Source organism: Zootoca vivipara, chromosome 5 (genome assembly GCF_963506605.1).
Source record: "Zootoca vivipara chromosome 5, rZooViv1.1, whole genome shotgun sequence".
NCBI lineage: Eukaryota > Metazoa > Chordata > Lepidosauria > Squamata > Lacertidae > Zootoca > Zootoca vivipara.
Genome location: NC_083280.1, coordinates 72,678,668 through 72,693,867, shown reverse-complemented (window position 1 = coordinate 72,693,867; position 15,200 = coordinate 72,678,668). Strand labels below are relative to the sequence as shown.

The window sequence follows — 15,200 nt, the reverse complement described above, 5'->3', positions numbered from 1 at the left end:
AAAACTAGCTTGAGCATAATGTATCCCTAAGCATGACCTGCTGTTTTTCTTTGTTTCCCCAAGGGGAATATTCAAAGTTGTACAATGCGTCTCCGCTGCCTGATGTTATGCTGAGATGCAAAATGTGACCCTTTTGTGGGACCATTTGTATATGTGTATGTGTGCATGTGTTTTTCAGAGATTTTCAAGGAGATTGGAATAAACACTATTTTTTTTTCAGGATGGCTGGTGGCTTAGACAAGCTTTATTTTATTGTATGTTTAAAACAAACAGCAAAAAGCAGATTTGCTCCTATTTCAAGAATCCCAGCAGTATACCTCACTTGTAACAGAACAATCCAAGGAGACAGGGTGCTGCTGTTCTTGTTTTTAAAGGAAGATGACCACCACAATTGTGGAAAATCTTTCCATGGGAAACTTGCCAATCTCCGGGCTTGGGCATTTTCCAGAATTTCAATAAGCCCTTCTTGTTTTCATCCAGTTTTTAACAACCAGGAATAACTCAGTTAGGGTAAATTTCCATTTGATGCATGTGTATTATTTTTTATTACCATTTTGCACATTAGTTCTATACCCTCTCAGAGTGTCAGCTTGAGTGATGAGATCAAACAGACTCACTCAACATAGTTGAGTCAACATAGGTGATTCCAGCAAGAGACTGGAATCAGAGAATTCCTGCAGTATCCATCAAAAGGTCCTGGAATATTTCTGACTGCGCCTGAAAGATGTATTTTTACTAGTAAAATAGACGGCTAGATGCGTCTAGATAAAAAGGTTTCCAGGGGGTGTGCATTTTCATTTTTAAAAAAATTCTGCAGAAACAGCCATGGGTCCTATCAACCTCATACCCAACAGCAGCAATTTTAAAGACTTGTTTTGCTTCAAACAGAGCCTGCTGAGCTGCGATTTTAACAAGCTTTTGTGTGCTACCTAAGTGGAAGATGTTACATTAGCACTCACCTGTAGGCACCCCCCTTTTTTTTACTTGACAGGAATATAAATGTGAGATTTCTATACTTATAATAGCTAAAAGCAGCTGCGGTGAATATGTAACTACTAATGCAAAATAGTTTTTGACATTTCTTTTTCTTTTTTGTCCCTCTCAGCCACATTCAGAACATTCAATGACTTTATTCTGAGTGGGAGATTTTCAATATAGTATATTTCTTTAATTTTCAGGGATTTTTTTCTTTCCCACCTTCAGCTTCATGCTGAAAATTTTCATAGTTCTTCCTTGAAGTTTAAGTTGCCTGATGTCATATGATATTATGTGACTGACAATTGGGCAGCCCCAGCCACCTATCAATGGCCCTCTCTGCCTTCCTTCTAGGGAAGGTGGGAGTTAGGATTGCAACCTTTGTTAATAACATTTGCTTGTCAAACAAATGTAACAAATGAATAAAACAAGTCTAAAATATTGTGCATTGGGGAAAGTTTACAAAACCACAACTCATTTAGAAATCATGTTCATCATTTTGTTTAGACCAATTTTAAAAAAATGAGTTCAGTTCCTAGTTGTTATACCTAATGAGCCTCCCTTTTTAAAGGAATTAATATTCTACAATTTTATCCCATGAACCGCCCTCAGACCTGCAGGTATAGGGTGGTATTGGTCTACACCCCTTCTGTGATGTATGTATGATGTTTCTGAGGTTGGTCTGGAGTTTGAGGGTGGGCAATTTGAAAATTCGTTACATAAGGGCGGGCATACCTTCGTTCGGGGGTCCTCCTCCTCTCTTCTGCATGTGAGGGGAGCACCCTGTTGCAACAGCTTTAATAAAGATCAGGCTTACTAGCTGCTTTGCTTCTCAATATTCTCTGGTTGGCCTCTGTTATTCTCTCCTACTGATGGAGAACCTACAAAGGACTCTATAAGGGCTCTTGTGTACCCCATAAGGGAATAAGGGCAGGTTTTGTTTAAAACAGCAACCTAAATATTTGTATTTTTCAGATCGGACAATGGCTTCTTCAAGTAGACAAAAATGTGTAAACAAGTCTGATTCCTTTTGTTATGTATGTGGCTGCTACACAATATAACAGCATTTGTGAGGCGTGCCTATAAAAGCTATTTTGAAATTCCGCTGGGCAACCAAGACAAGAAATGGGCTCCACAAACGCAAGAGCTACAAGGGCAAATTCTTATCTGAATAACAACAGCTTGTAGATACTGTGTATCCCAAGGGAATACATTTTTTTTTGCATACCTCCAACTGTTACATCGATATACATGTCATTTTCAATGCTATACATGTCATGTTCCATGCTATATAAGTCACTTACATTTATACTCATATTGTACTACTTTGGCTATGTGTTTAATAAAATATTGAATTATTGCATTGTGAAAAACAAAGATTATGGTGAAAAGTGAAAAACATGAATTGCAAAAAAACTAGAGGTTACAGAACAAAACCAACTTCAGATATGAAATCAGCACGTCAAAATTAGGTTAGAACAACTGCAGGTGTCAATGCAACAAAAAAATTGTTTCCCAGTGATGTCTGTCTGTCTGTCTGTCTGTCTGTCTGTCTGTCTGTCTGTCTGTCTATGGCATTTCAGGAAGTAGCACAGCAATCCACCCACAAACTCATCTCTATACCCCATGCTGGAAGGAATTAGGATTGAATGGCTCATCTCAGCCTGTCTTTGCCAATGGGGGAACTCTACCACTGGCTGGGAAGACTTGCCGGCAAGGAGAGCCCCAATATGCCCACTCACAAGGAGGAAGCTACTGCCGGCAGAAACTCACAAAACAGGGTGAGGAGGGAGCAGGACAAAGCTATTGTCTGGATCCTACGTGAACTCTGCTGCCAACACATGACAGCCAAGTGTCCATGCCAGGCCTCTTCTTTAGCCCAGTCTAGAAGCTGGTGTGGCATCCGTATTCAGAAAAGTTAGAACCTTTACTGCTGTGCCTGCTTTTTGGTTACTGGAAATCAACCCCAACCCCATGTCACAAGATGTTTTGCAGACAGGATGTTTTTCATACAGAATGTGTTGCAGGAAAGTTGCTTGCCTATAGCATATTGCCTAAGGAAATCCCTAATATGGAAATGTAACAGAAATGCTGAGCTTTTGCAAGAAAAAGAAGAAGTAACCTTAAATAGACAAAGGAAGGGTGATGTCCAAGCTAATTGGCCAAATTTTGTCACAGTGTATGAATATGTAGTGCTTAATGCAATCAAGGAGAAAGGTATATAAGCCCTGGACACTATAGCTTAGGGCCCAGCCTTGGTGAGAATACTCCGCTGTGCCTATTGCAGTGAGCAATAAGCTTACTTTCTATTTCTCCAACCGCTGCGTTTGTGATACTTGAGAAGCCACCGTACTACAATTCCCGGTGCCACGCTTCACTGGCACAGAAAAGGGCATATCCTGCATCTCATCTTCTGACCTTTCCAGTTATGACCACTGGGGCTTTGGACGTGGTGCTGGTTGTGCCACTCCATTGAGCCCTATTGCTGCTGACTTCAAAAATAAAAAAGGCCTAATAGTTAACTAGAATATTAGGGAGAATTGTTTGTAAAGGCATTCCTACTTGCAGTGACTCTAACAAAGTGCATTTGCCCAGAATGATGGCAGGAAGCAGCAAAAAGAAGACAGCAACTGTCACTGGAGGGCAGTCAAGGAGAAAGGATCTTGAGGTAGTTCAAGTAGTGGAACCGACAGGGGAAGCAATTGTTAGATTAAACCTGAAGCTGCTTGCACCAAGAAATCATGGCCAAATGTTACAACTATGCAAAGCTCTCAAGAGCTTTATCCATGGAAGGTGCTCACACATATTTCAAACTCCATGAAAAATATTATTAGTGGACCAGCAAATGTGACCAAGGTTAAAACAACAGCAAGTAGGGATGTGGAAGAAATTGGGATTGTTTAGCATTTTAATGCAAACCTCTGGAATTTGCACTTACTAAATCAAAATGCAAATTGCAGCTATTTTAGAAATTCACTGCCCTCCAAATCTTGAAATATAGTTCTTTAACTATATTTAACCAAAAATGTGTTCAAAACATGCATGCATAGCTGTCAAGTTCTCCCTTTTTTAAGGGAAATTCCCTTATGCTCAATAGGCTTCCTCGCGAGAAAAGGGAAAACCTGACAGCTATGCATGTATGTTAAGGGAAAGTGTGCACAAAAATGCATATACTATGGGGGAGGGGACCTGTTTTACAAATCTGTACCTCTACCACCCATGGAAGTTGCTTAGGCCTTGCTCCCTTCTATTAATTATGATTATTTTACTACGTCAAAAAATTTGGTACAATAAACAAAACAAAAGGAAACAAACATTTTTCTAAGTACTGTTAGAAAATGAACCTCTGTAGGAAAATAATCAATGTCAGCCCTAGTGGATAAACACTACATAGCATAAATTAGGTTTAATTTTAATTATAGGTTGAATCACAGTGTAAAAGCAACATTGCAGAGTCAGAAAAATGGTTCACCTAGTTCAATTTCCTGACTGTTGTTTACAGAGGAAATGTACAAATGTGCTAGATAACAATAAAACACTTGATGCCCTCTCTGGGCAAAAATATCACTATTAGCGTAAGCCCATTTTGTATTCTTAAGTCCTCACCCACAGCATGTTTCTTTCAAATCATCAGAGCCGTACTATTTATTACTTGTCATAGAAGACTTTTAAACTGTTCATATTGTTTTTCATTCTGCATTTCCTCAAGTGATAGGTTATTTCAAGGACAGCTTTTTATGGAGCCAGTTCCCTTGTAAGGCAAAGACTCACATTATTTTTGTAGTGTCTGTTTTTTTACAAATATACACGTTGAGCAGAGGGGACCATACCTACAACCAGACAGAGAGGGCTTGTCTTCAGAATTCAATCAGCTCCCCAAAGCAATAACAAACAATTTAAGGAATCACAAATCTCATGCTTGGAAGCTAGAACAAAACCTAGAAACTTAAAATGCACAATTGTTTCCTTCAGCCCCTACCCAAGCAGAGATGGTATATCACAAATTCAAGCAGCTAGTCTCCACTAGTCATTAAAGGCCCTTAAGTATGTTCCATTGCCAAAATATGAAGTGAGGACATTTTGAACATACGAAAAGCATATTTTGCACAATATGTGCAAAACAGCTCTCTATCTGACAAGCAAAAACAGATGTTTTAAAGGAACACAAAGTGAGTATTTTAATTAAGTACTTTCAGCAGAAGGCTTCAACTTTTGTAAAAACATTAGGAGTGGGCAAGATGGAGATCAGGAGCTGCACAGAACTCCAAACTGTCTTAAACTACTGGAAAAATAGGCCTTTTCAAAATTTGCTCCCATAGGAGCTAAAACTTGCTCTAAGGTTCTTATTTTGTATTGATACCTGGAGCCTTTTCCAGGATAAAAAAAATCTGTGAATATTGCTGCTGGTTATATCCAATTTTGGTAAAGAGATTCTGGACAAGAAGAGTCTTGAAGAAAATGGATAAGTACACTCAGCTGGAACAGTTAAAGGTCTCTGGTGACGGAATTATTCATAATTTCAGCACAAACCATGCTCTCCAATTCTTAAATGAAAGCCAAACCAAAAATAGGATGCTTCATTAACTGGGATGGATGTGCAATAGTATTTGGACATCTTGCTATCAAGGCATGCAAATATAGTGTTGAGTGGGGAAAGAATGTTGTATACAGTAAAAGTTCAACATTAGCACTACCGAGGTGCACTGATGTTTATTTCTCTTCTCTTCGGAGGTCAAGTGCAGGGAAATAACCTAAAGCAAGTGTTGGGAACCTGTTGCCCTCCATGTGTTGTTGGACTCCAACTCAGGCTTCCATCAACTCCAGTCAGCAAGCCTGATGGGATTTAGAATCCAACAATTTATGGATGGCCACTTATTGTAAGCTTTAGAAGGTGGGGCCTGAAAAAAAAGGGTTTCAGTGTGTACTCACTTCCTAATAGAATCATTCCTGTTGCAGCTAGACAGCCATGTTCTCTTCCATTCTAACCCCCCATTTTCTATTCCTCATCAGGGACCTTCCAAGCCATTAGAGAGGTTGGCCCCTGCCAAGGGTGCAGGCAGGCTCGGTGTGTGTGTGTGTGTGTGTGTGTGTGTGTGTGTGAAAATCATGCCGCTTGTCAATGTGTCTGCGGGCAAAAGGGGTGTGTGAATCCACCCCCCCCACTCCTTCAGGTTTAACTGCCCCCAACCTGGCCAGAGGCCAGGGCTTCCCTATAGATCATTGCTCCTGTCAGCTCCCCACCCCAGGTAGCAGCAGGAGGAGGCAGCAGTGCTTGTCTTCAGTGCAGCCATCTTTGAAGTAATAGCAGCCACTGACACATTCCCACCCACCCACCCCCTCTCTCTAACAATAAGGCAGCTTAACTACCTGCACTGCAGCAGCAGCGTGAGAGGAGGAGGAGATAGAAGGAACTTGAGATGTGGCGCTGGCAGGCGCTGGCACTGCACTGCTCTGGGCAACTTGCCCTGTTGAAGTGAAGGGGTGAAAGAACCGGAAAGGGAAGTGGGGGAAGACGGGTTGCTCTTTGCCCCTAATGAGGATGGACAGGCCAAGATTCGACTGGGCTCTCTGGCACTGCTTGCAACACCTGGAAAAATCAAACCTTCCTCCTCCAACTAGGAGTGCCAGTGAGACATGCTTCTGGCACAGGTGCCCTATCTCGCCTGCCAGTTTGGTTGTTGACTTCCATGGCTTTGGAGGCACCAGTATAGATCCTTGCAAAGGATACAAGGGAACCTGAGTATGCCTCTGTTCCTCCTTACTAACGCTCAACATTTAGTGGCTACTGAGTATTCTCGGTCCTCATTGAATTATTTCATTGGGAGGCGGGGGGGGGTGAGCCCTTAGATTTTATTTTTGAAATATTTTCTTGTACTTCTGCAAAGGTCAGATCTCTCCTGTTCATCCCCCTTGTTTCTCAGTTGATCTAGTTTGACTCTGCCACTTGAGTTCACTATTAACAGGGGGTTGCTTAGAGTAACCTGAAAATGGAGCTCCCTCCTATTGTCCAGCAGGAAGAAGCAAGTCACATGGTGTGACAAATGGTGTGGAATTTTTAGCCAAACCAGCATATCTTCGTGCTCTTCCTAGGCCCCATAAATTTGTGTTACCCGGAACTGAATGGTTGCTGTTTCTCATTTGTTGCTTCACACAAGTCAAGTTACTGGGTGCCTTAAGACAATTTGGATAATTTGTAGTTGCATTTCATCACAATTAGCTCAAAGCAGGGCGAGCACAGTTAACGAAACATCACAGCTGCTCACTAAAATGAGAGGGCTTTCTGCAGAAATACCATTAAAAGGTTGAGCCATTCTTTGAGAAAATAAAGCAGAATCAGACTCAATACAAGTGGCTGGGGGAACCCGGCCAGATGGGCGGGGTATAAATAATAAATTATTATTATTATTATTATTATTATTATTATTATTATTATTATTATTATTATTATTACAAGATGAATAAGAGAGCCAGTTAGCTTCCCCTCCTTAATTGCTGAAGAAAGACTGCAGAAAACCACCACTGAATGTGACTGATAGAGTGAATTTACACTCAATACATTTCTAGTGAACACTATTTTAGAATACATTTTCCAAAACTAATATGCATATCTCTCTTTAAAAAATGTGAATTTGGCACAGTATATTTGTTAAATTTAGGAAGTATTTCAAAATATACCATAGCATGTGTGTGTGCATGTGCAGGCTGTACACACACACACACACAAACACCATTGCTGGTAAACTCTTTTAATTATACATTTATTTATTGTTCAACCAGTTGCAACTTAATGCTAGATACCGGTAACTATAGATAAAACCATAAAGCCAAACTCCATATAAAGGCCTCTTTTTTGCTGCTGGTAAATAATATTCAAGGAATAGGAGACACAAAGGTGGCTTTATGACCCATTTATCTCTACAAATCTAATGCCAGTTCAATATACAAGAGGTGCTGTTGCGCATAGCCTTTGAAAACTAATAGGGACCCAAGAGGTATCTGAAGAGGCTAAAGGGGATGAAGTGGCAATTACTTTTTTTCCCTAGTCTTGAGGTGCCCCATATGACTGGCAGAAATGTTAGCAATCCGAAATGCCATGCACACAGCATCAGCATACAGAGTGTAGAATCCAATACAGTACCCTTTACAGAATCCAGAGCATCCTAGCTTGTATTTAAAGCTTTCGCATCTGCAAAAGGGTGCTCAGTATAAATATATAAGCAAGATCTTCGGAAGGATCTGGCATTGAGGAACTACCGTACGTGCCACAAAACTCCTTCTGTTTCTCTCATGGTTGTCAGTCATGTCTCTTTATCTGTACTCCATTACAGCCCATCACTTAGCTGTCTATTTCCCTTCTGACACCAGTATACCTCTAATCCAAAATGTGAGGGGGTGGGTGGAGGTGGACAGTTCTTTTGCACTGCCAATGGCTCTTAATGGTTCCCCATTGTCACTCAATGTCTCCACTGCACCAGAAGCGGTTTGGTCATTCTGGCCACATGACCCGGAAAGCTGTCTGTGGACAAACACAGGCTCCCTCTCCTGAAGCGAGATGAGCGCTGCACCCCATAGTCGTCTTTCACTGGACTTAATCGTCCAGGGGTCCTTTACCTTTACCTTCAATGTCTCTGCACTTAGCTAGCCCAGCTAGGCTGATTTGCATAAGCTAACCCAAGCATTCGTTGCCTGGCACAGTCCTGCAGCTTTTATTTTCCCCCTTCCTATCCCAGATATTAGCTAAATTTTAGCATTCATTTATTTATTGAGTTTAGAAGGGAGGAGTGTCTCCCCTCATGGTTCATAACATTACAAACAATGGTGAATACTCTAAGCTGGTGTGAAAAGGAGTGCTTGACAGCTACGCTAGAATGATTTCAAACCCAAGAGCAGAGCGGTTTTTGCAGCAAAGTATGGAACAAATGGCAGGCCTCTCTGCACCATACTGGTCATAGATTTCTTTTCTTTTTAAATTTTCAACCCATCTCAAATCTGTCTGTGACTGATTGTGGGAATGGTGAACCTCACAATATTTAATTGGGTTTAATGATGAATGGTACAAGGAAGACTTGTTCAAAAACTGGCTTCCCAAAGTCAACACAGTTACAACAGAATGCCACCAAGGGTTTCTAGTTAAATATGAAGGAAGAATAGCAGTGATAGATTATGCAGAAAACATAAAACACAAGGAATTAGGGGGTAAAAACAGAAAATAATGCCACAAGAGATTCATCCCAAGAAAATCTGGCAACAATAGCTGAAACAGGGTATATTCACCACAATATTTTCCACCATTTAAAATATGCAAGCCCATAATGTACAAGCAAAATACTTCTGAGAATATTGTCTGATTCAAAAATGGCAGAAATAAAAATAAATAAAAATTATTGAAGACAAAGAAAAACAGCCAGCATAACAGAAAATATTAGGGCACAAAAATTGCTTTAAAAAAATCTTAGGAATTGGGACAAATAAAATACTTCCAAGTAATGTGTTACTTTTCTGTGATGGAGGCAATCTAGCCTGGCTTTCTTGATTTTTACAGTGACAATGAGAAGAGTGGGGCAATTGTGACATGGATCACAAATGATCTCAACATTAGCAGTGTGCCTTTTTATGCAACTGCCAAATCCTTTGTACATTTTGGAAAACATGTCCGCTTCTGATACAGATCAGTTTATCAGCAATTAAAACAGCTTAAGGACCAACTGATATAAGTGGGGTGCAAATGTCATATAACCCACAATTGTCTCTAACTGTAGGCAACTGAAGTTTTGATGTAGAAAATAAACAATGCCCCTTTATCAGAAAGGTTAAGATCTGATAAAGTTTAAGATGCTAGACAGAGTAAGCAAGATACTCAAAACAATCATATTAGCCCATTAGATGGATGGATAGATAGATAGATAGATAGATAGATAGATAGATAGATAGATAGATATAGATAGATAGATAGATAGATAGATAGATAGATAGATAGATAGATAGAATAGATAGATAGATAGATAGATAGATAGATAGATAGATAGATAGATAGATAGATAGATAGAATAGTGAGGAATGGGGGACATTCCCAGGGTTACTAGTCATTGACATAGGACAAGGGAAAATCTTTCTGGCATTCAAATATATCAATCCTCTCCAGAGCATATACCAGACTTCACACACAGAGCTTCCACACACAACCCCCCCACCACCAACGTCTGACAGCTACACAAGCCTAGCACACCTGATAATTAGAAGCCAGCTCAGATTGTACAAACAGCTTTTTTCAAAGACAAATCTGTGCCGAAGGACAAACAACAAATCCACAAGGAAAAAAGAGGTCCAAAATTCAAAGCCATTTTTGAATCTGATGTCAGAAATGACAATGGTTCTAAAAAGGCTTCAGTGAGAACTGAAATATTTCTACCAACTTGTATCTGTTTGATTTCCCAACCATGACACACAACCCTTCCTTAAACATGGCATCATTCAACATCTTTTTATGACTGTGAAAGATCCCAAAAATGGGATCTCATGTGGGCATTTATGTGTCAGAGCCCGTCATAGCTGCCAAGTTATCCCTTTTTTTAAGGGAAATTCCCTTATGCTGAATAGGCTTCCTCGTGAGAAAAGGGAAAACTTGGCAGCTATGGCCCAAGTTCACATTGAAGATTCGATTCACAGCGCTAAGCCCAGGGGTTGGTGCTCCTGAGCACCATGAAGTGTGTAATTGACATGGGAAGCCATGGGTGAACCCAGCCATTAATTCCCAAATTGGCTGGAGTGTCTTGACTCCCTGAATTTGTCCTGAATATTAATGGTTTCTTCTCAACCTTGCTGTTCTTAGATATTATTTCAGCAGTTTCTATTGATGTTTGTGAAACATGCTACACCCCTTTGCTGCTAGATGTGCCTTATGGCCAAGTAAGCATTTCAGAACATCTTTTCAGTCACATACAATTATAATTACTTTCCCCTGAAAACCCAAGTGTGAGTTGGGTCCACTAATTATCTTTTTATCTTAGTAGGAGTAAAATGTGAACCTTTCAAAGCCTGCCTAGAAATGCTACTAATTTTCATTGAAGGCTATCCCACTGGTGGGTTGCATGCTTCAAGCTATACAGTGTTTTTGCTGTAGCAGAGGATGAGGTGAAGGGAGCAACGAGCCTCTGCTGTCTTTTGCAAACTCCTACAGGGTCTGGCAGCAATTGCATTCCTCTGTCTTCATATTCACTTTCCCTCACACTAATTTCACACCTGGCTAGATACTGGAGGCTGGATGATATAATGCAGCTTCCTAAGGGATTGTGTCGTTTCTCAGATAATCATTAAAAAAAAAAGAGGGAGAGGGAAAGGTATCTCAAAGGGAAAAGATGAAATCAAAAGCAGCACACCTGATACAGCAAGAAAGTCATCAATGCTTGTAATGTCATCCACAGCTTCAGTGAGCACATGTATGTGGTTCTCCCATGTGTTTTTATACATTTCCATGTTGTTCCTCACCACCTGGCTTTTGGGTTTGGCCGCAAGAGCTAAAGCAGCGTTGATAACCTACAGGAAAAGAAAATGCACACTTTTCTTTGTAAAATACCCTAAAATCAGGCAGAAAAGTATTTAACTACGTTTCAGTTTTCCAGGCTCTACAACACAAACACTGGCACCTCAGTTTTCACACCACATAGCAATATTGTGCATATGCTAACCTTCCTGATGGTTTCAAATTATGTTACAGTGAGACAGGAAACAGTGTCAGAGGGTCTCAAATGGAAGACTAGCAGATAGACACAAGCATCATATCCTTTGCACTCACGACCATGGTAGATGGTTAGGGGACCAGGGATACTTAGCTGCTCATCTTTTGCAGCGCCACCATCATGCATGGCCAGAAAGGGGTGTTGCAGCTACTAGGTCAGCAGCAGTCAGGTGACAAAAGGGGCCCAAACCATTCTGCCTTGTCCTATACAGCTCAGCCTAAGAAATTTGTAGTTCATGCACATATTAGGCTTTCAGGCTACTAACTTGTCCCCCTGCTTTCTGTTTCACCTTCAAATCTTCAAACTGACTGCAAGAAAACACTTGTGGTTTTTATTTGTATGTGGAAGAGTCAATTATTTAAATAATTTTAAGAAGATGAATAGTCTGTTTGGTGTCAACAGAGCCTCTGAGCACCAGATACTTCCTGTAGAGCAGGCACAGATAAAAATAATTACAAAATTTTAATTAGGTCAGGGTACCTGTAATGGCTATCTTTTAAAGAATAAAATAATGCCTAATAATTTTAAGAGAAGTGATAAATAAAGACTGGGATCATACTGGAAACCATCCTTGTTTTATAAGTCCAATTTTAAAAGGGGGAGGTAGGGTACTGTATTTTCAATTCATAAATCGTATGACATAGACACATTACGTGCCAACATGAGGCATGACCTAAGGAAAGGGTGGAAAGTTAAATGTAACAGCTAAATCAAACATGTAGTTTTGCACATCTTTTTTAAAATTCTATGTAGAAATGTTTTCTTGTTGAGTAAGGAAAGCTCCCTGAATCTTCATTGCATTAAATTGCTTCCAGCTTTAAAATATACCAAGACATCAGTCCTCAAAACAAAGACATTTTCTTTTAGGGAATATCCATTATTCAGATACTTTTCAAGTTAACAGTTCATTAAAACACAGAAATCTAAATCAGTTTCAAAAAGCTATTAGGTTTGAAGGTAAATCTTGCGTTTCTAATAGAGGTTTGTTTTTTTCATACTAAAGCTGGCTTTGACAAACAGAACAAATAATAAAGAAAAATGGTCAAAAATTAAAAGCTACTAAACCATATTCTGCATTACACAGGCATTTATGATTCACATTATTAACCAAATATATAACACAAAAAGAAATCTCATATGGCCCTGAATATATAAAAGAAGGTACTCCAAGTGTTGGGAAAGCCTGAGATTTGAAGGCAGCTAAAATACCCTTCTCCTTCATGGATCACTGCCTTGTCGTGGCGAAGGGGCTTGAATAATTCAGAGAAGCTATGCTATGCCGTGAAGGGCGACCCAAGATGGACAGATCATAGTGGAGAGTTTTGACTAAATGTGATCCACCTGGAGAAGGAACTGGCAAGCCACTCCGGTATCCCTGCCAAGAAAACTCCATGGACAAAGACAACAGGCATATAAAAGTTATGACGCTGGAAGATGAGCCCCTCAGGTCAGAAGGCGTCCAACATGCTACTGAGGAAGAGCGGAGGACAAGTACAAGTAGATTCAGAGCTGATGAAGCCGCTGGGCCAAAGCCGAAAGGTCGCTCAGTTGCGGATATGCCTGGAAGTGAAAGGAAAGTCCAATGCTATAAAGAAAAATATTGCATAGGAACCTGGAATGTAAGAACCATGAACCTTGGTAAGCTAGACGTGGTCAAAAATGAGATGGCAAGAATAAATATTGACATCCTGGGCATCAGTGAACTAATATGGACGGGAATGGGCGAATTCAGTTTGGATGACTATCATATCTACTACTGTGGGCAAGAATCCCGTAAAAGAAATGGAGTGACCCGCATAGTCAACAAAGAGTGGCAAAAGCTGTACTGGGATGTAATCTCAAAAATGATAGAATGATCTCGATACGAATCCAAGGCAGATCTTTTAACATCACAGTAATCCAAGTTTATGCTACCAGTGCTGAAGAAAGTGAAATTGAACAGGTCTTGTTTTTGCTGACTGTATAGAGCTTCTCCATCTTTGACTGCAGATAATATAATCAATCTGGTTTTGATGCTGCCCATCTGCTGATGTCCATGTGTAGAGTCGTCTCTTGTGTTGTTGGAAAAGAGTGTTTGTGATGACCAGCTTGTTCTCTTGACAGAACTCTATTAGCCTTTGCCCTGCTTCATTTTGAACTCCAAGGCCAAACTTGCCAGTTGTTCTTTTTATCTCTTGATTCCCTACTTTAGCATTCCAATTCCCTATAATGAGAAGAACATTCTTCTTTGGTGTCATTTCTAGAAGGTGTTGTAAGTCTTCATAGAATTGTTCAATTTCACTTTGCTGCCTGATGTGTTTGCAATGCCAGTTAGAATCCTAAAATCATAAAATTTCAGAGTTGGAAGGGCTCCAAGGGTCATCTAGTCCAACCTCCTGCAATGCATGCGTTTGTCCCAGCATATTCTTTTCCAGGTGCCCCTGGAATGTTCTTAAGACACAAAGGCAAGACCCCTCCAGTGTCTGACCCAAACAGGATTCAGGGGTATACAGCCCCTGGACAAAGAGAGACATAAATTGACCATATGGCATAAAGGGATACGAATTGCCATGCTTTCCCCATTCCCTCTGTCTTACATTGCCAGACAGTTTTGCATCTCAGCCTCATGGAAGGCAGTTTTGAGGCCAATGTAAAATCCAAACTCTACATGGTTTGTGTCCTCTTTATACGGAGTCAATTCAACAATGAAAACAAAACTCATTTTTATTGTTTAGCTTCCTAATTAAGGGCTAAATTGTGCTCATACACTGCAGTCCTGCACCATGTAAATAAATGTTATTTTTTCATCTTAGCATATGAATAATTCAAAGTTATATAAGCATTAACTAATAGAATAGCATCCTTTGTTTTTGCCAGTTCAGCATTTCACTCTTTGAAATAATTCCACTGTCACTGAAGCCCCTTAAACAAAAACACTAGGGTGATATCTCTGAAGAGGCGATTTAAACTTCCAGTACAATGCACCAGTGCTGCTGAAAGCAATATAATATGGTTCTTTGCAGCAAAACATCAAACCAGAAGATTTAAGATATTATTAGGGGGGCATCCTTACAGAGACACATACTTAGCGTATCCACCTGTTGGAAATTTGTCTTTGACATTCTATACACACTTTGAAAAATGCATCATAGTAGGCATGGCAGGTACAGAAGAACACGGCAAGCTAATGCCAGCCTTAGCCACCATCTATCTCCCCCTTCAAATTAAATATGTCCCTGGGCCAACACACCTTTTTCATAATTAAAACAGGTACAGGCAACCTGTCTCTTCATCAGACCTAATGCCATCCACTTCTTTTAGTTTTCATTAAAGTGGTTTCTCTGAAGATTAAAAACAAAAAACGAAGCAAACCCCTAAAACTGAGGGCTGAAATCCAAAGGGCGAGATGCAGAATACTTTTCTGCCACTCTTTCCTATTGCAGGGCTTGCACTGCATGAGAACCTGCTCCTGGGAGGACACTGAATACAGCAGTACATTGTTGTTGTTGT

At 40.2% G+C, this 15,200-nt stretch overlaps 1 protein-coding gene across 2 annotated transcripts in view; it reads right to left on the bottom strand.

Moving 5' to 3' along the window:
- The window catches only part of CTNNA3 (catenin alpha 3), a 550,231-nt gene that overhangs the window by 159,365 nt on the left and 375,666 nt on the right, over nucleotides 1–15,200 (bottom strand). Inside the window, exon 11 of one of the 2 annotated variants that reach the window (XM_035137674.2) lies at nucleotides 11,352–11,508. The exons of the other annotated variant lie outside the window; for it this stretch is intronic. Coding sequence (XP_034993565.2) covers nucleotides 11,352–11,508 — 157 coding nt within the window. The remainder of the gene's footprint in view (nucleotides 1–11,351; nucleotides 11,509–15,200) is intronic. 2 annotated transcript variants of the gene reach the window in all.